The sequence below is a fragment of the Oreochromis aureus genome, linkage group 1 (assembly GCF_013358895.1).
Source record: "Oreochromis aureus strain Israel breed Guangdong linkage group 1, ZZ_aureus, whole genome shotgun sequence".
Taxonomy (NCBI): domain Eukaryota; kingdom Metazoa; phylum Chordata; class Actinopteri; order Cichliformes; family Cichlidae; genus Oreochromis; species Oreochromis aureus.
The window spans coordinates 8,199,581-8,220,352 of NC_052942.1; the positions used below are offsets into that span (position 1 = coordinate 8,199,581).

General features: G+C 40.2%; 1 protein-coding gene across 1 annotated transcript; it reads left to right on the top strand.

Moving 5' to 3' along the window:
- The first annotated feature begins 4,737 nt into the window (after positions 1-4,737).
- LOC116321184 (receptor for retinol uptake stra6-like) lies at positions 4,738-18,187 on the top strand. The gene is made up of 17 exons (XM_031740959.2): positions 4,738-4,838; positions 5,023-5,089; positions 6,908-6,993; positions 7,067-7,206; positions 7,466-7,632; positions 8,197-8,312; positions 8,661-8,738; positions 13,056-13,135; positions 13,278-13,339; positions 13,440-13,602; positions 13,704-13,779; positions 14,013-14,146; positions 14,700-14,817; positions 14,918-15,019; positions 15,853-16,016; positions 16,229-16,366; positions 17,857-18,187. Exons 1-17 carry the CDS (start codon positions 4,738-4,740, stop codon positions 18,114-18,116), a joined length of 2,052 nt encoding a protein of 683 aa, XP_031596819.1. The 3' UTR covers positions 18,117-18,187.
- The last annotated feature ends 2,585 nt before the right edge of the window (positions 18,188-20,772 follow it).

Here is a 20,772-nt window from a genome sequence, read left to right on the forward strand (position 1 = left end):
AATTTGAGGTGTTATATAAGAAATTGATTTCTCTTTTTAACTGATTCTACAATGTGAAAGTCTTTTGCTTTAAATCATTTGACATGGCCTTAATTTTATTATGATCTTTGTGTTTAGGTTCGGAAAGCTGCTTCTTCTCCTTCCCTCTCTGCGCTTTGTGAATTCTGAGCGGATAGAGCTGCTGTTCTTCCACAGAACCATTGGAAACACTCCCATGGAGAAACTGCTGTGTGACATGTTCAAAAACTAAAAGTATCACCGAGAAACCCATGCAGTCATCAGTAATCTCCTGGTTTGGATGGGATGATGACTGACAGATATTAGCTTTGTATATATACAAGAGATTCTGCATGCTGTTGTTTTTTGGCCACTTTATTGTCTTCTTTTGTCACTTCCACATCAGTTAATTTGACAAAGAAGAAAATGCAGTTCAGTTTTTGTCATAATGCTTTTTCTTTGTATTATATCAAGAGTCTCTGATTTGAAGTTATGGTCATACTAGTTTTGTTGTTGTTGTTGTTTGTTTCAATAAAAATACTTTGTTTGATTATAGATGGACTGTGTGTGTGGCCCTACTGACGTTAATGTGATTGTTGTATTCATGTTGTCATGCCTTGGAAAAGTAAAAACAAAGAAGAAAAAAACAAAAATATACCTGTTGCTTTAATTCTATGAAATAGGAATGTTTTCAATATACTTGCTATGGTACTAAGAGCATGCACCGAAACCATCAAACAGTGCCCTCTTCTGTCTGGTTAATACACAGATCCTTCAACACACTGTCACACACAATAAATATAATATAAAAAACCCTAAGATGTAAGTTGAGTCCCTTTAATCTGTACCTCCTATTTCAATTAGAATTACAAAAATTAAGCAAAGTGTGAGTAAGACTAATGCTTATACTGGCATATCGGCATTACTGCTTGCCACAGACGTGGAGAGGGACATTTCACTTTATGTCTTTGCGTTAAGCATTAACTGTATCAATTTTCTTATCGTTTCTCTTAAATACAGCTGTGGAGTCATTTGAAAACATTGTCATTCAGCCTTAAGTGAAACTTCATTATTTTAACATGTTGGAATGACAGCATTTATTTCTTTTTTTTACTCCAGATGAACCATTTTCACTCAAATTTTAATGTGAATGTTGCAGAACACACACTCTTGGTAACAGTCAAGAATATTCAACACTTGCAGACAGTTTGGACTGACAGATTTCGGTCAGTCCAAACTGTCTGCAAATGCTGGACAGAAATGCTTCTGAATTCTTTTGCAGCTTTGTGACACGTATATGTTGCTGTGTTACTGGCAAGATTAGGAGCCAATGTGCAGGACTCAGAAGCACCACTGAGCTCAAAATACAGCTTTTTTTGCTGGGCTCACAAGGATCAAAAATAGAAAAGAACTTCATTAGAGAGAGACTGGGAAGGAAACTACATGAGACACTTGGAACATGAGGCCACTCAGCAAGAGTGAATGAGGGACAGCACAACAAGGGCAAAGGGACACCGAGACAATAGCTGTGTCTCAATTCAGGGGCTGCATCCTTTGGAGGACCTGACCTTCGAGGCCTATGTGGGCCAGATCCTCCAAAGACCGAGAAGGCCGGAAGTGCGAGGCTGTGAAATGGGACTGTCTAGCCTTCAGATTTGCCTCACCAGCTGTCTTGGTGGAGTTGAATAAACTCTGTCTGCTCCTTGCTATCTAAAATATAACAGGACATTGGAGTAAATTCTCTACCATCTCACACTTCTGTTTAATCAGTTTTCTGTTTGATGTTTATTCAGCTGTGTGAAAACTATAACTTTAATCTCAGCCAAACCGATTTACTCAGGAACAAATAGAACACTGAAAAAAAAGCCAAACAATAACATTTTTAAGTTATCTAAGTGACTTATATATCATGTTTAACCTAAGTAGTGAAAGACCACGCAGAGTCTGAAAACGATGTGCCGGGAGTCCGGTGTTCTCACCGGCTCTATTGAGCCTTGGCCACCCGGTCAGCTATCGAGCTGGTGAGTAACAGACGTCTCAGAAAACATTGGAGCACTTTTGCAAATATGTGATGTCTTGATAAATTGAGGAGATATTTGCAGTTTACACAGCTACATTCTCGCCTGAAAATATGTTACAAGTTTATTTTGTGACCCAGAGAGAGTAATATTTCAAATTCTTTAGCCGCACTCCTCCGCCATTGCTGCATTTGAAAAGTATTGGAAATATTAGAAATAACAATTTAATTAATAAAGTATTGTAAAGAGAGTAATTTTACAGAGTAATTTTACAATTAAGTAGCTGCCGCCATTGTTGGAAACTGGAATTGGCTGGGCCGTGCTATGAATTCTGGGATAGGTTGGGCCACGAAGGATACACCCAACCCATCCTTCAAATCTGTGGAAATGAAGGACACATTTGTCGGCTGCATTTGGAGCAGCCTTCGAATTGGGACAGCCTTCGTCGTGTCGCTGTGACATAATCGGCCTTCAAATGCAGCCTCTGAAGGATGGATTGAGATACAGCGGGTATACAGTCAATAAGGGAAGAGGAAACAAAAGTAGTTAAACTGAAAACAATGCACACAGGATAGGGGGACCTTCAAAATAACACAGGAACCTCACACTGAGACAAAACAAACATGGAGACATGACTGAAACACGGGTCACAGGAAGTAACAGTTACAACTTATCATGCTGTAACTGCTCATTATTATGTTATTTCTGCTTAATGTATTTTGTCTTTTTTGGGAAAAGCATTAAATTCAAAATACAAATACATATTTGAATATATAAGTATATGTATTATACTTCTGGGCAGCACGGTGGCACGGTGGTTAGCACTGTTGCTGCACAGCAAGAAGGTCCTGAGTTCAATTCCAACATCAGGCCAGGGTCTTTCTGTGTGGAGTTTGCATGTTCTCCCCGTGTTTGCGTGGGTTCCCTCCGGGTACTCCGGCTTCCTCCCACCGTCCAAAGACATGCAGCTTGTGGGGATAGGTTAATTGGATAATCCAAATTGCCACTAGGTGTGAATGTGCGAGTGAATGTGAGTGTGAATGGTTGTCTGTCCCTGTGTGTTGGCCCTGCGACAGACTGGCGACCTGTCCAGGGTGTACCCCGCCTCTTGCCCTATGACAGCTGGGATAGGCTCCAGCGCCCCCCGCGACCCTGAAAAGGATAAGCGGAAGCGAATGGATGGATATTATACTTCCCCCCATGTATTTCTATGCCTCTGACTGTCACCCTTCCAATATTTAAAAGGTAAACAAACAAAAAAATTATTTTGACCAGACTGTAGTCAGACATCTGACTACATCAAGAACTAGTAGGATCTTTACACTCTGTACCACGTGTCTTTACATTGCCATCTACACAGTGACCTTATCACAGTATTATTAAAATGAGTTAAATTCCACTTGAAATGAGATTTGAAATGATGAGTTCTATGTGGTTTAAATGAGCGTTGGTGTACGTCAGCCAAATGTCAGCTTGATAAGAGACGTCAGTCAGTATTTCTTTACCTTTTGATTCAAACACACTGCCACTATCAAAGAGACACAGCAGAGGAGAGGAAGTGGACCCCTGCTGCATTTCATAGAGACATCAAACTTGTTTTTTTATGCTTGTAAGCCTGATTTAAAGAGCAAGAAACTGAAAACTCTTATTTTAACACGAATATTTTTCATTCTAAACTGAAACTGAGCTTGAAGTCTGGAGTTTAAGAAGTTCAGAACAGCATCCAGCACATCTGTGGTGATCTTTCTATGTTGAAAGAGCAGCATTTGAGCCTTGTGGATCCAATGCCAGGCCCTTACAGTCCCACACAGTGGATCAGATCAGCTGGCCCTCTGCAGCTTTATGACGGAAACTCACCAGTCCAGATTAAAACACTTTCAAATCCAACAGGCACCTGATTTCCCAGCAAAATATGCTTTGACTCAAATGGTGCCATTAAACTTTCTTTTAAGATACACAGCATGAGCACTGGAAATCATCATAAAGTCCTGCTTCAGCTGCAGCTTGGAGAAGGTGAAGGTCTGTTGTTAGTGTTCGTCCTCTGCAGCGGCACTGGATGCTCGTCACATGGTTTCTTTCTGTCTCATTTTTATTTCATAAAACTTGAAATCGAGGTCCTTACGTCACATGTCCCAATCTCATTTTCACCTTTCTGTCACTCGTTCACACAAAGGTTGCCTCTGTTTCAGTGAGAGATTTTCATCTTAAAAGATTAGTCTGTTAAGTAACAAGCGGAGGGAGGCGAACAGGTTGGTGCCATTTGCTGTGCAAAAATAACATTACCTAATCTGAATGACAAACCCATAGAGTGGTAGGTGAGGATCATGAGAAATATCTGCACCACCAACCTCAACAATACATTTTTTTGTTAACTTGACTGTTAATTAAATCACTTAACGTGATGCTACAATGTCTTTGACCAAATGTTATTCTATAAATCACTTTTAAATGATTAAGTGGCAAGGTTTAAAACATTTGTTCCTCCACTTGCTTCATTTCCCGTGAATGTTAAACTTTGCTCCGCTCTCCCTCCCTTCTGTGCAGCCCTTAATCTGCTGCGTTGAGTTATTAGCTGGACTGGAATGTGTCGGGGTTCTTGGGCCAAGCTGTCCTGACACGTTGCAGCAGCACCAACAGACCGCTGACTAGAGCTGGACCAGGAGGAGTCCTCTGGATCTTTATTTGTCCTGCTTCACCTGTATGACTTAATTAAACAGCTGCAATGAATCAGAGCAAAGAGGAAGTTGAGCCTTTTCAATATTCCTATTATGACTATTCAGACTGGTACTCGAACAATGCAGAGCCTACAAAACCACCCAAAGAGTGAGTATAAAAAAGTTGAGTCAAAGGTGTCTAATGGGGCCATAAGCATTGATTATTTGCACAGGTTGGGTCCTGGTACATCCACAAGGTCAGAAAAGTGCTGAGATGTGGTGGTTTGACTTGTTTTAGGTTTACTTTGCACATTTTTTAATGATGTTTTTATTCTTCATTTTTTTTGTCACAGAGTTATTTTACCATGTGACCCTACAGCAGATGACAAGCTCTTCCATATATGCATATTATCGATATCAGTAAGTGTACTTCTACCTGACTACTCTCTTACGGACGGGGGGTTGTTTTGTTGGGTTACTGCAGATTAATTGGGGTCACTTAAAATATAGTATAATGTCAAACTTGTTGAACACATTAGCACTCTCCATCACCATAATCCAAACACCGAAGGAGGGAATAATTTAAAGAATGCTGTTCTTCTAAATCCAGTACAGATCCACAGATGTGGAGAATCAATATTACAGTGCACTAACGTTGTTCTGGTTGTACATGGTGACACAACACCTTACTCAAGTCACTGAGTGTTGCTTTTTTTTTCTTTAAATTGTCACCACCTAAGTTATGATCATATGGGAATTAATGCAAACTATTAAGTTAGCATTAATTTAACGGACCTATAGGACTTTGCTACTGTAGTAGCACAATGAAATGTAGTATTTATAACTTTGCTTCATTAATGTATAACTGTAAATTGTTGTTGTGTTAGTTAGGTTAAAATAAGTCCCTTTATAATTTAAAAGGTGTCTAAGGAAATGCAGCTTTAAAAAGTAACGTATTATATAATACTCTTTACTTTTCTTATAAGTAATGCAATGCAATTAATTACTTACTTTGTGATTCATTACTTAGTAATTCATTAGTAATTCATTACACTACTCATTAAAATGCAATAAAAATAAGAGGATGCATATCCACTCCTCAAAGGCTGTATCGCCCCACAAGCACAAGAACTAAAATCGGCTGATTGTAGCGGGAACCAGAATCAGAATACTTATATAATAAGTGCACAGAAAAACGAGTTTGTTAGATTTTTTTTTTCTATCCACTTGTGTGCAGATGACTGAAGAACGCAGTTTTTAACACAAGCAGTGAAATAATTTTAACTGTAATGAAATGACTGAATTTAGTTCAGTAACATGCTACATCACTGTGTTGCTGAAAAATGTAGTGTGATTAGAGTAATGTGTTACTTTGTTACACCCAACACTGCTTGAACATTTAAACTATTCTCCTTTTAAGTGGAACATAAGAGGATGAGAGAGGTTCATGTCCCAGTAAATCCTTTGGTGCATTTTCCAGAAGTCTGTCAGTTGTCTTTGTTCCCAAAGGATATGCCATTTAGGGACTTTTACTGTCATTTAGCCTTCAACCAATTATGAATGAACACAACTAACTCAGTCAGAAAAATCCTTCTACTGTGTATAGAATGGACATGACCCAATTTCATTGTACAGTAAACAATCTGAAAAACTATTAGGGGTGGGTCATTAAACATGTTTTCTACCAAACAAGGTTATTTATTTGAGGTTCTTCTGACTTATAGGTCAGTTCCTGACATATCTACAGTGCTGTGTTATTTTGGAAAGTTGAAGTTTTAATGAGCTCCTGGGGTTGGCAAAGCCTGAGAATAACCGGAACTGATAAATGCAATCAAATACAACTTAGCCCTGAAAGATAGGGGACACAGTAAAGCCTTATCATTTAGTGACACGACAGCAAATTAAGAATAATGTTTGCATTTCACCATTTGTACCTGAAACGAATGTCATAATCCTGTCTAAATCAGATCGTCCTATCATTTCAAGGAAGCATTCGATTACAATTGTTTACAATTGTTTACAAATGTGTCACAAACGGTCTTTTTTATGAATCTGCCAACATTTTGGGGCAGCTTTTGACAAGGGGAAACTTTTAGAACAGGCTAGCCTAAGGCTACTTTTCCAGCATGTAATGTAAAAAAATGTTTACTATATTAATATATAATGACAATCACTGATGTGGCATTAATTGTATGATGCGTAACTGAAGATCTTATAAAATTTTGTCCTTCCATCTAGCTGGTGATCATGTTCATCCTGGCAGGTCTCACCAGGAAAAATAAATTCTGCCAGGGTTTCACAAGAGGATCCTCAAGCATCTTCAGGTAAATTTGGTAAATACAAATTTAACTGCACATTTGTCTCATGTTATCTGAGCCTCCCTGTGTGATCTCACAGTCCAGCCAACTTCCTGGATCAGACTCAAAAAAAAGGAGTGGTTATGGCTGTTTTTGGACTGGTGTTCAGCAAGCTGGCAATGCTGGTGATCGCCCCAGACCCTCTGCCTTTCTCCAAAGATACTCCAGCAGATATTAAAGGTAGAAATTTGAATGCTTGTTTGTTCTTTAGTTGTAATGAAGAATTTAATGGCTTTAGTTATATGGTGGTTTGATTATCATGCCAGTCAGTGGTTTTTGAACATACACTGCCTTTATTATTATCCCTTTATTGTTATGAATCAGACTCTACAGTCCTCCATGCGAGTCCTTGTTTTTCCATTTTGTCTATACTAATTAGATTAGAGGTTTCATTTTAGGAACTGATATGTCCTGTCTTTTTTTGGGTCATTTTTTCCAGAGTACATGAAGATAATCGCCATATTTTATTACCCAATCCTGTATTATCCTCTGTTGGTATGTGGAACTCTGCAGCGCAAAGCAGGTTATGTGTTTGGGACACTGCTCTCCTTCACTCATTTTGGAGTCCTGGTGTGGCAGAAATTTGACTGTCCAAAGACTCCAGAGGTAAAATACCAACAAAAAAAAATACTGATGTATAATGTTTAAGGGAAACGAATGACTTTCATATCTGAGAAGAATATTTTCTTTAAAAGTTTATGTTGCCCTTCTGTTTTCAACGTCAGACTTGATATAAAAAATCCTACACAGATTTAAAATATCTGCTGAATTTAATGACATTTGTTGCTATGCAACCTCATGGTAAATTTAGAGGTGCATGAACAAGCTACTGTGGCAACACTTCAACCAATCCCAAAGATTTTCCTTTCCATGTTTCAGTTTCATGACATGCTTGTACAGTGTTGATCTTGCTACTAGTTGTAGCAGACACAAGCTAGTCTAGTTAAAAAGTTTTAAAACAGTGCAAAAGCTGGAAGAAATAAAACCCAAACAAGATGGGAACAGCCAAGTCTGGTTATAATTGTTCAACATTTGTCATTTGTCTTGTAGTAAGTCCTTTAGTAACTGATAATTTGATATAATTATGGGTTTGTATAAAAACAGTGATTACATTACGTTGCAATTGGAGGAACTGATACTTTAAAGGACAGCATATTTTATTTTTTACAGATCTATAAATACTATGCTCTACTCGCAAGTCTGCCTCAGCTGGCCTGCCTTGCATATCTCTGCATTCAGTTCCCTTTGCTGTTTGTGAAAGGACCAAAGACCGACGAGGTGAGAAAAGTCAGAATACACAAACATTTCAACATTCTAAAAATGTATAATATATATCTCTGGCTGTGGCTGGTGCACATGAATAAGTACGTAACATAGTTCAATTATGTAAAACAGAACTGTGATTACAATGAGCAGCTTGTGCAGAAAAAGAACAGGTTTAACCCTGTGTCCTACAGCAGATTATGACGGAAGAGGTGACATTTTCCCACCTTCAAATATGTTAATTCAAGACTTATACTTCAAAAGCAGATTAAATCCCCGACAAACACTAATTGGTAACATTGAAATCACACAGTTATGAAGGAAATTAAACTTGTAGTTATGTTCTGAAATACTGACACCTTAAAATGTTTTTGCTCACAGGACCTTGACAGCAGCTACTACACCAACTATGTGAAGTTACTTCTTAAGAAAAAGTCCTCAACTGTCAGGTGAGCAGAGATGAAAGAGTGATTTACTTTATGAGACTCAGTCAGAGTGGTGACACATAAATAGAGGTCGGGATCATATTTCAGTGAAGATGACAAAATTTGTAATGAAAGCTTGCTCAGTGGCAGTTTTGCTGCTGACTTTAATGTTTTCAGTTCCAGTTCCATTAACTGTGCCATTACAGTGAGCTAGCAGCTTACCTTGTTGCAGTGTGATCATTTTCTCACTTCTCAGTGTCAGAATGTAATATGTGACAAAGGCCTGATAATATTTGTAGGTTTATCTTTTTAATACATATTTATAGAGTAGTATTTGCTAAAGATTTTCTTCTTTTCCTTTCAGAATATTCTTTTCTTTCTGTATTGTATTAGTTGACTGTCACTGGTTCAAAGCCCAGGCTCCACAAGTTATAAGCTAAAATAATCGCTGTTTTGGAGTAACTTCAAAAATGAGATTAGTGGAGTCTAGCATTTGATACTAAATCAACTGATCATTTTTTGCTTCTCTAGCTTCATGCAAATCAAATTAATTGCACTTTCAAGCCACATGCCAAAATTATTATTTTTTGTGTGTGTTTTAAAAGTGAGATTCCTACAGGTTTCAATTGTGTAATGGTGTATAATCCTTTAAACCCACAAATATGTTGAAATTTACCACATGTGTCACCACATGTATGCATGATTTTCATTCAAAGTAAAAGCATTTTAAAACTGTGGATTACCTGTATTTGCTTGCAGCTTCAAAGGTGATAAAATTGGGATAATTAAAACAACCAAAGTCACCTTAAAGATCCAGGTTACTGTTAAGACTGATAGGAAGAAGAGGAAAAACAAAGTTATTTTCAAAACAAGCTACAAAGAAGTTTACATGCAATTAAAGAAGTATGAGTGAAGTTTATTACATAAAGACAGACCAAAAGCAAGTGACAGTATTAAAAATAAAGTAAATGCTGAATTAAAAAAGATGAAGTGTTAGCTTTGTTTATCTTCAACAGGCCATTAAACAATTAAGGTGCTTACAAAAGGCTTGGTAACCTTTAGTCCGATAGCCAGGAGTGACTTATCAGAGGCTCTCTGAGACCCAGATTAGATCAGAAGGTTTACTGTATATTTCGGGGGATAAACCTCTATAACCCAAATGATCACTGCAAAATGGGATTTGGATATTTATTCAGTGACATGCATTGAACTTTCTTTGTCTTTGTTGTGTGAACAAAGAAACGAGAACAGTACATTAATCTAATCAAGATCAAATGAATACATAAGGTAGTATTTTCTAAATTCTTTGTAGACAAGGTTTTTTAATTTTGAGAACTGCAATATGCATAAATACACAGCTAAGTTAATATCCTTGTTGAAATTTTATTTATTTAAAGAGATTATTTAAGTATTTATTAAAGATAATACTTACTGGAAGAGCTAGATGTGAACCAAAATAGGAGGAAATATAGTACTACAGTGTTGCAATGGAGCTTGTGGCCTTGAATTGTTACTGTAGAAAATGTTTGGTTACTAGCGTAACCCAGATTCTCTGAAAACCAAGGGGGATATGAGAGATGATTCTAATTCTGATTATCTGATGGATCACACTGGAGGGCGCTTCCCATAGTGAGGTACTGGGGGAGGCTTGAAAGGGAACTTGCAATTCAGTTGCAATCCACAATACATAAGTTCCATCCATCCATCTTCATCCGCTTTATCCGAGGCCGGGTCGCGGGGGCAGCAGCCTAAGCAGAGAAGCCCAGACCTCCCTCTCCCCAGCCACCTCCTCCAGCTTATCCGGGGGAATACCAAAGGCGTTCCCAGGCCAGCCGAGAGATATAATCTCTCCAGCGTGTCCTGGGTCTGCCCTGGGCCTCCCCGGTGGGACATGCCCGAACACCTCACCCAGGAGGCGCCCAGGAGGCATCCTTGTCAGATGCCCGAACCACCTCAACTGGCTCCTTTCGATGTGGAGGAGCAGCGGCTCTACTCTGAGCCCCTCCCGGATGGCCGAGCTTCTCACCCTATCTCTAAGGGAGAGGCCAGCCACCCTTCGGAGGAAGCTCATTTCTGCCCGCTTGTATCCGCGATCTCGTTCTTTCGGTTACTACCCACAGCTCATGGCCATAGGTGAGGGTAGGGACGAGATCGACCGGTAAATTGAGAGCTTCGCTTTACACTCAGCTCCCTCTTCACCACGACGGACCGGTGCAGCGTCCGCATCACTGCAGCCGCAGCACCAATCCGCCTGTCGATCTCCGGCTCCCTTCTCCCATCACTCGCGAACAAGACCCCGAGATACTTGAACTCCTCCACTTGGGGCAGGAACTCATCCCGACCCGGAGTGGGCACTCCACCTTTTCCGGCTGAGAACCATGGCCTCAGATTTGGAGGTGCTGATCCTCATTCCTGCTGCTTCACACTCGGCTGCGAACCGCTCCAGTGCGAGCTGGAGGCCTTCACCTGATGAAGCCAACAGAACCACATCATCCATAAAAAGCAGAGATGAGATTCTGAGGCCACCAAGTGAAAGCCCTCTGCCACTTGGCTGCGCCTAGAAATCCTGTCCATAAAATTATGAACAGAACCGGTGACAAAGGGCAGCCCTGGCGGAGCCCATCACCCACCGGGAACAAGTCCGACTTATTGCCGGCAATGCGAACCAAACTCTTGCAACGGTTGTACAGGGATCGAATGGCCCGTAGCAATGGGCCAGACACCCCATACTCCCATAACACCTCCCACAGGACACCCCGAGGGACACGGTCGAATGCCTTCTCCAAGTCCACAAAACACATGTAGACTGGTTGGGCAAACTCCCATGCACCCTCAAGTATCCTTGAGAGGATAAAGAGCAGGTCCAGTGTTCCGCGACCAGGACGAAAACCGCATTGTTCCTCCTGTATCCGAGGTTCGACTAACGGACGAACTCTCCTTTCCAGCACCCTGGCATAGACTTTCCCAGGGAGGCTGAGGAGTGTGATCCCCTGTAGTTGGAACACACCCTCCGGTCTCCCCTCTTAAAGATGGGGACCACCACCCCGGTCTGCCAGTCCAGGGTACTGCCCCTGATCTCCACACGCAACATTGTAGAGGCGTGTCAACCAGGACAGCCCTACAACATCCAGAGCCTTCAGGAACTCGGGGCGGACCTCATCAATACCAGGGGCTCTGCCACCAAGGAGTTGTTTAACTGCCTCAGTGACCTCGCCCCGGAAATTGGCGGGTCACTCCCCTCATCCCCAGACTCTGCTTCCTCCTCGGAAGACGTGTCAGTGGGATTAAGGAGGTCCTCAGTATTCCTTCCACCGCCTGACAATTTTCTCAGTCGGCGTCAGCAGCGCTCCGCCAGCACTGTACACAGTGCAGGTAGAGCACCGCTTTCCCCTCCTGAGACGCCTGACGGTTTGCCAGAATCTCTTCGAGGCAGTCCGAAAGTCTTTTTCCATGGCCTCCGAACTCCTCCCACACCGAAGTTTTTGCTTCAGCCACTGCCCGAGCCGCATTCCGCTTGGCCTGTCGATACCTGTCGGCTGCCTCCGAGTCCCACAGGCTAACCAAGCCCGATGGGACTCCTTCTTCAGCTTGGTGGCTCCCTTCACCTCTGGTGTCCACCATTTGGTTCGGGATTACCACCACGGCAGGCACCAACCACCTTGCGGCCGCAGCTCAATGCAGCAGCCGGCGATGGAGACGCTGAACATGGTCCATTCGGACTCAATGTCCCCAGTCTCCCTCGGAATGCTGTTGAAGCTCTGCCGGAGGTGTGCGTTGAAGATCTCGCGGACTGGGGCCTCTGCTAGACGTTCCCAGCACACCCTCACTACGCGTTTAGGTGCACCGGGTCTGTCCAGCGTCCTCCACCGCCACCTGATCCAACTCACCACCAGGTGGTGATCAGTTGACAGCTCAGCCCCTCTCTTTACCCGAGTGTCCAGAACATATGGTCGCAGGTCTGGTGATACGATTACAAAATCGATCATCGACCTGCGGCCTAGAGCGTCCTAGTGCCACGTGCACTTATGGACACTCTTATGTTCGAACAAGGTGTTCGTTATGGCCAAACTGTGATTTGCACAGAAGTCCAATAACAAAACACCGCTCGGATTCAGATCAGGGAGGCCGTTCCTCCCAATCACGCCCCTCCAGGTCTTGCTGTTGTTACCCACGTGAGCATTGAAGTCTCCCAGCAGGACAACAGAGTCTCCCAGTGGGGCACCTTCCAGCACCCCCCCGAGGGACTCTAAGAATAGTTTTAAGAATACATAAGTAAATAAGTAAATTAAATATAAATAGCATTCATGTAGTTTGCAGCTGTCACGACTTGTTCTCTTGTAGTTCATCAGCATCTGACAAACCAGCGCTGGCAGAGCGAATTCTGGAGGTGATTAAGGGTTACATTTATATTCCTGAAAAAGGTGAGTGTTCTCATACAGATATATTTTTTATGTAACGCTGACTTAACTTCTTCTGCATATCTGACATATTGGAAATGCTGCAGTAAGACTGGAATAAATGCGACTCGGTTTTAAAGACCTACTTGATCATTTTTCCTTTCAGTGTTTCGTTTTCCACTGAAGCTGGCGGTATCATCTTTTGTTACCTGTGTGGCTATATATCATGTGAGCTTAAATAAGCCAATAATACCTTTTACTATTTTAAAATGTCATACCATCTTGGTTCATTTGTTTTACTTTCACCAATGCCTGTTTCACCCTACAGACTGCACTCTTGATAGTTGTCCTGGTGGTGCCCACTCTCCACATTGTTCGTGCTGGTATTGATGAAAATATCGCCTTCTTGTTACTGGGTTTTGGGATTGTATTATCAGACGACAGGATGGAGGTTGTTAGAATTGTGACTTTTTACACATGGCTGCTGGAAGGTATGTGAGTCTGTTTGCTGTCCCTGAAACAAAATACTAAAGTATTTTTGTTTTAAAGTAAGACTAATTTGTTTTTTCTTTTGCATCATATTGCTTGTTAGTATGCTACCTCTGTGCGATGACCCTGTCTTGCTTGGTCAGCCTTATTATGCTCATGAGGTCCATGGTTCGCCACAGGTATGTGCAGTAAACCCTCAGAGACTGGAGGCATTGGTTAAAGGAAAATGTATTTTCTTCATGAAAAGTTTACTTATTCTGAATACTGATTATAGCCTAACCCCAATATTGCAAGACTTCTCATTGTTGCCTGATGATAAGTATTTCAACTTTGTTACTTTTTTTTCTCTAGATTTTTCTCAGACAGGCCTTCCTGTCTGAACCTGATGTGTAACTGGCCTATTGTGTTTCAGATCAAACCTAAGAGGACTGTATAAGGGAGACATTTACAAGATTTGCAACAGCCAAAAAACCATGCGTCCGTCTAGACCTGGTGTTGTCTGTTGGATGGGCTTGACAGGATACCAGGCTGCAATCGTCAGCCTTGGTAAAGCTTGAATAAACTGCATCACTGACTTTAGCTTTAAGAATAATGCTGGAAATGCTGCAGGAATACCACATCATGAAAAGAAAAAAAAAAACCCTTCGACTTGTCCTTTTAATAGGGATTGTCTCTCAAAACCCTCTAAGATTTTTGTCCGAAGAAAAGAATTACAACTAAACGAGACAGGCTGTTGCTCTGGATGGCATGTTCCCTTATTACCATGAATGCACTCATTGTAGTTTACTAAAGTATTAACTATGTAGTAATCCAGCTTTGCAAATGCTTGTGAGTGATGCTTGATAAATCCTATAGTGCTGGCCATTTAAAAAAAAGGCTTAGGGGCAAAAAGAAGAAGCTCTTTGAAGAAATGGAATAAGATTTTAAGATTTTGCTTTTGATCTTTTTGCTCATTTAATTACATTAGAAATGCAGAAATAGCAGAAATCAAAACATTTCAAATGGACTGATTTGTTAAAAAATAGCTCAGATGAAAAAAAAATACTTTTAGAAATGCTTTTAATATTCAAAGTGGCCTGTTTCTGTGTTAACTCTGCAGGAATGGCTATCCAGACCATTGTGTTTTTCATCTGCTTCTTGTTCCTGGTGTTTTTGATCATTATCCCAGTGTTTTATGGCCGTAACATCATTGTCTTTGGAATTGCAGGAAAGGCATGGTGAGTAAACAACAATTCATATAGCCCTTTCCTTTTTTTTTTCTTTTCATGAATCAATGATTAAAAACACTTTTCATTTTCCATCTTTGTGATGTCTCAGGCCAGCCTGGCTCACGCTGATACTGGTTACAGGGCTTCAGCATGTGACTGCTAAGTTCGCTTTCATCAAACAAAAAGCCAGCACAAGAGACCTGAACAACAGGTGTGTTTGTTTAGTCCCACTCATTTGTTGGAATAAAGTTTAACTAGGTTTTGTTTATTACTTAGACATTTCAATTATTAGTTGTAATTTGATTTTTTTTGATACTAATAAAAATGCAATGCAATTCTGAGGATGAAATTGTTTAATTATTAGTAACAAGTGTCAATTATTTGGTTTAGCTATTTTACAGCATAAATGATTACTTTAAATTACAAAGAACTGCATAAATAAATAAATGGTTTTTCAACTTTTAGTGCTGAAGGCTTTGTATCGCCAAAAAAACCTAAAGAAGTATATTAAGTAGATTACAACATGAATACTTTCTCACTGGGGTTCAACTTGTTAATTAGAGACATGCAGCTACTTCTGAGGACACTGAGGTCTTTATTTTGTGGGAGATGGGGCCTCAGAGAGTTTCTGTTGAGTAGTTTTAGCTTTAGGCTGAAAACTGATTCAAAGACATGCATTTAATAGAAAGAAATTATTTAATTTATATAGACTGTTAAAGAATAATGAGTGGGTTTATTTAATTGTGTACCGAGGTTGCAAAAAGTTGGAGAACAAAGAACAAATCTAGCTGAAAGGGTTGAGATTTCTTGAGTTTTAGGACCTATTATGGTCCAACCTCAAATACCATTTCCCACAATGCAACTCAGAATCCTTTATTTATTATTACTTCATTTAAAAATGTGAAGCCTCCACTCATCAGAGGTCAGAAATGACAAAGCACTTTCAGGGTCACAAGCTCTGTCACAGGCTTCGTATTGCTAATGTAAATAACTTCATGTTTACACTCAGTTTTTGCTCACAGTCTCCTCTATGATGCTTTTCAGAGAGAGTCTGTTCCTCCTGACGTACCTGCTGTTCCTAATCAACACTGTGGTGGGGCTGGTTGTTGCCATATGGAGAATAGTAATAACAGCTTTGTACAACATCATCCATCTTGGTCGTATTGACGTCAGTCTGCTGCATCGCACAGCAGAGTCCTATGACCCAGGTACGATTCATTCAATTTGTGTAGAACCATGGAATCCTGCAGTACTGAGGAATAGGCTATATAGACCGTTGTGAACACAGCTTTTATGTACAGCAACACTGTTACTAATTTTGATAATCTTGAATGACTTGATGATAATAACAAAAGTATGCAATTGCATTTTTCAGACAGTCTGGCTTAAATTCTACTCTGTGACCTTTGACTCTATTTAGCCTACTGCTACTACACCCACTTCCTGAAGGTGGAGGTCAGTCAGTCACACCCGGTGATGAAGGCTTTCTCTGGGCTGCTGCTGGACATGATGGTTGAGGGTGGGAGAGCTGGACAGAAAATACGAGATGCAGAGGAAGGTAGAATTCCTGAACTGGAAACACACAAAGACAAACATCCTCTCACACACACGCACAAACACAGTCCAGCTTTTGTGCCACTTCATTTAAAACATATTGAACATTAAGTATTTAATAAGTATGTAATAATAGTGCTTTATGAAAAAAGGCTTTGTGAGCAGGAGAGGGAGTTGTTGTAATACCTAGAATGATCACAATGGGAAAGAACTCAGCAGTGCTGACTTTAACTTCTGTTCCGAAGTCCACTATAAAATGTGTCACTCTCAACATGTCAGGCTCAGCTCTACACTGTCAAGCTTAATTATCCTCACTGTCAGGAAGAGCTTTTACAGTAGACTCAGCTAATTGCTAATGCTAATGCTGTGGGCCAATCATACTTAGCAATGTTTATTATTTAGCATTTCTGCTTATTGCTGCCATTCTGAAATCTGCATCCTGGCAATCCCCACTTTATGATCATTACTACTGCATGTTGCAATCGTGTAACATTGTTAGTATATCATAAATGATAATAAATTTAGCTTACAGGAAAGAGCAATATTTAACACTTTAGAATGGCACGCCACAATTAGCACAGGACCATTGTGTTTTCATAAAATCCACTTTTCTCTACATTAGATTATAAGCTGAGACTCTCTGATAAATATGCTTGTAATGACAAATATCAAAATGGATGTTTAGTTGTGTAGCTTTCACTGACTATGTTGGGTCTGTCACAAGCCCTGCTGGTTTAGAGACTTATTCATCATGAAGAAAACAAGACAGTCAGCAATCGATCGATTTACTTGCAAGGGAGGCCTCATCGGTATCTGAGAAACGCACTTCGAATCTCATTACGAATGACCCCAACCACGGCCTCCGCTTGCTGCCTTTTATTGGGAAAACAGTTCACACAATACACATCACAGCAAAACAACGCCCACCATAAAACCCCCCAAATGGTTCTAAGACAAAGCACTGTATGTATATGTCTGTGTGTGTGTGTGTGTGTGTGTGTGTGTGTGTGTGTGTGTTATGTGAGAATGTGTGTGTGTGTGTGTGTGTGTGTGTGTGCTCCTGCTGACCAAAAGGGTCATAAAAGCAGGAAGCAACATCACAAGAAACAGATCTTCCAGATAGGATGTATCTGCAATAAAAGCCTCTCCAGCCAGTCAGAGACAAAGAAATTCCTTTCATCACAGAGTTAAAACAATGTAGAGATGGTAAGCATAAAAATGACAACATTTAACAATTCACTTTAACAGACTACAATTTCTAAACCCACCGAGCTGCCAAATACAGATGACTTTGAGTGTTTCTCCACAATATGTATTCTTTTCAGTGACACACACACGAAGCATGCTTATGCTGCTACATGGGGTTGTAGCAATTTCTTAGCCACTGTTTTCAAAATACAACATGCATACATTGATACATGACACTAAGCATGTTCAGCCCCTTGGTTTGCTGTCTCGTTCTGCCCTCAGCCTGCTCCTCCTTCATGCTTTCAGGGATTCAGGAGAATAAGCCAAACAAGGCGAACAGCAGTCAAAGGATTCGCTCTCGCTGGCAGCTGATGTACACACTGGTTAACAACCCCTCCCTGCTGGGCTCCAGGAAGCATTTTCAGACTCTGCAGAACTCGGAGAACGTCCTGAATGGCACCCCCAACCGAACCTCCAAAAAGGGCAGCAAGATGGAGGCCAGCAAGCTGGGCGCAGAGCCAGCAGAGCCCACTGAGACCCCCGAAAGCCAAGAAAAAACAGAATGAGTTTGAGTTGGCAATATAATTCAAAATTGTACTGGGTGTGATCTGCATTAAACAAACCTGCATGTGCCAAATATAACTACTTCAATCAACCGCTTTGCTTCAGAGTTCTTTTAGCATTTAACTTATCTAAATAGTTGTCTAAATGATTCTGTGTTTATTTCTCTTAGGTTAGCTTTAGGCAACAAAAACATTATGTTAAGATCACATCCATAAAGTACAAAAGTACAGAATATATGTACTTAAACAGAAGTACAGATACTAGTGTTAAAAAATACTCCACTAAAAGTTGAAGTACGGATTCAACTTCTATACTCAAGTAAAATAGTACCGGCTCTGAAATGAACTCAAAGTAATAAAAGTAGCTCTTTGGAGGGTGTTTCTACCACCTATTTTTGTGCAAAGTTAACTGAACCCCGTGCTGTATTAATGTAACAATAAAATAATATCAGTAGAGGGAACAAAAAACTTATTTCAGTCTCGTTTTTAATTCTAATAAATGTATTCAGCTTGAATCAATTATGTACAACATAAGAAGAGAAAAAGAAGGAAATTAAAAAAATAGCTGTGTTTTCTGTTGCTTACATTGAAGAGGCTGATTTTGCCTCTAAAAGTGAGTATAGTCAGGGGTTAAAGTGGGATTCAGCAGGTGGAGGAAACCTAAAATCAGTTCTAATGGCTCAGAGTGGGGAAAAGAAAAGAATCACAACTCACATTAATTTCTAATGTGAGCTCCAGTAGATTTTCTTAGTGTACAAGCTGTGATCAGCTGACCTGCTGCTCTTTGTGGATTTATACACCTGATATTAACCAGATGTGAGCAGATGTTTCATAAGCTGTCCTGACTGATTTCTATTCTGACAGTATTCTGTTTAACTTTTTACTAGACAGTCACCGTGCACAAGTCACACACTGTTCTTTACTTGAAACGCATCACAGTACAGACTAACTAACTTTTCACCCTGCACTAATCTGTAGAGTATTTTCATAAATAACACAGTTAGGATTAGTCTACTTCAGTTTTTGTTTCACAATATGAAAAAGCATGTCACATGTACAGACCCAGTATCTGATTTAGAATAGAATAGCCCTTTATAGTCATGTTCATGTACAACAAAATTATGGAAATTATTATTTAAAAACATGAAGACATCATGTAAGCTTTAAACTAGTTTATCAAATCCTAATGAGGAAATAGCTCTAGTCCTTACCCTTAAATCTAACCTCTCTTCTTCCTCTTCCGTCCTGTCTTTCTTATCTTTCTCCATCTCTGAATGAAGTTAGCTCTCTGACTTTTCTCTCCCTGTGAAATAAGCAGCTGGATGTTTAGCTAGCTAACACACTGTGAGACAAACTGCGCACAAACAGTGTTTTTGATGATGCTTGTTGTGCTGATAGAAATGTTGTATGTGAAATTACCTGCCACTAAAAACATGTCACTCCATTTTTGTTTTGTCCTCTTCTGTTAGGCTAGCGAGATGCTGAAGTACTTGTGTTGTGTCGGTGTTGTGCCTGAAAAAAAGAAAGCATTTTTATGCGACATCCCCTGGTGACTAATACATGAACAGGACTGCCTGTCATGAGTTACTGTTCAGGCTTAAATCGGTTTGATGTTTGAAGGCCCGCAGTGACGTAAAATAACAACTCCCTGTCAAATGCTTTAAAACAAAAGTAACAAGTCTGTTTTGAAAATGTAAGAAGTAGAACGTACAGATATTTATTTTAAAATGTAGGGTGTAAAAGTAAAATGTTGTCAGAAAAAAAACTACTCAAGTAAAGTACAAATACCTGAAAATTCTACTCAAGTTCAGTAGGTTTCTGTACTTCGTTACTGTATGTGTAACAAAGTACATCACAGGCATTGTATGTGATGTTTGTGTTTACTGAGATAGCTCACAGAGCTCCCTCACACAACAGTTAGAGCGTCAGTTTTCTCTTTGCCACAAATTGACTCCACCAGTTAAAACTACTGATAGTGCTGCATGGATACACTGAAACAAGCCTGACCCAAAGGAACCACTGTGCATTTCTCAGTGCCAGAGAATAAAGGATGTGCTGAGAAGTTCCCTGTCGGTGCCCCAAAGGGTCAGAGACCCTAGGTAGTCTACACCTTAATATGTGGTTATAACCTTGAGGTTGATTGGAGTGTCTATCACTGAAGTATCCCTGCAGAGTGTATATCAACCAACCAAAAGGAACTCTGAAGAAATGTGGCTGTGAAAATAAGATCCAATGAGATTCCTAAAGAAATATTAATAACAATGCAGGTCTCAGCTCATGTATGAAAAATATAATTCAATTTTGTTAAGCTATACTTTACAGTATTGTTCAGTTAGTCTGGAAGCCTTTTTAATTAGTTAATACTGACTTGCATGACGCACAGACTGATGGCGGTGTTCAATGTCAGCATCAGATATGCAGCACAGAGTCAATAAGCAGTCCTAGTTTATTTTTGTCTGGGGGTAATGTAGCTATGCCAGCGCATACTGATTGTATATTCATGTTCTCAGTGGTGTAGGAGGATTTTTAAGACCATGGACGGGCGAATTTATATATAAACCAACTTCACAGTAAAATCTCACAAGCTGAAGATGCAAATATTTTACATTTACTCTAGTATAAACATTGTTTTCTGCTGGAGAATACAGTGTACGATATA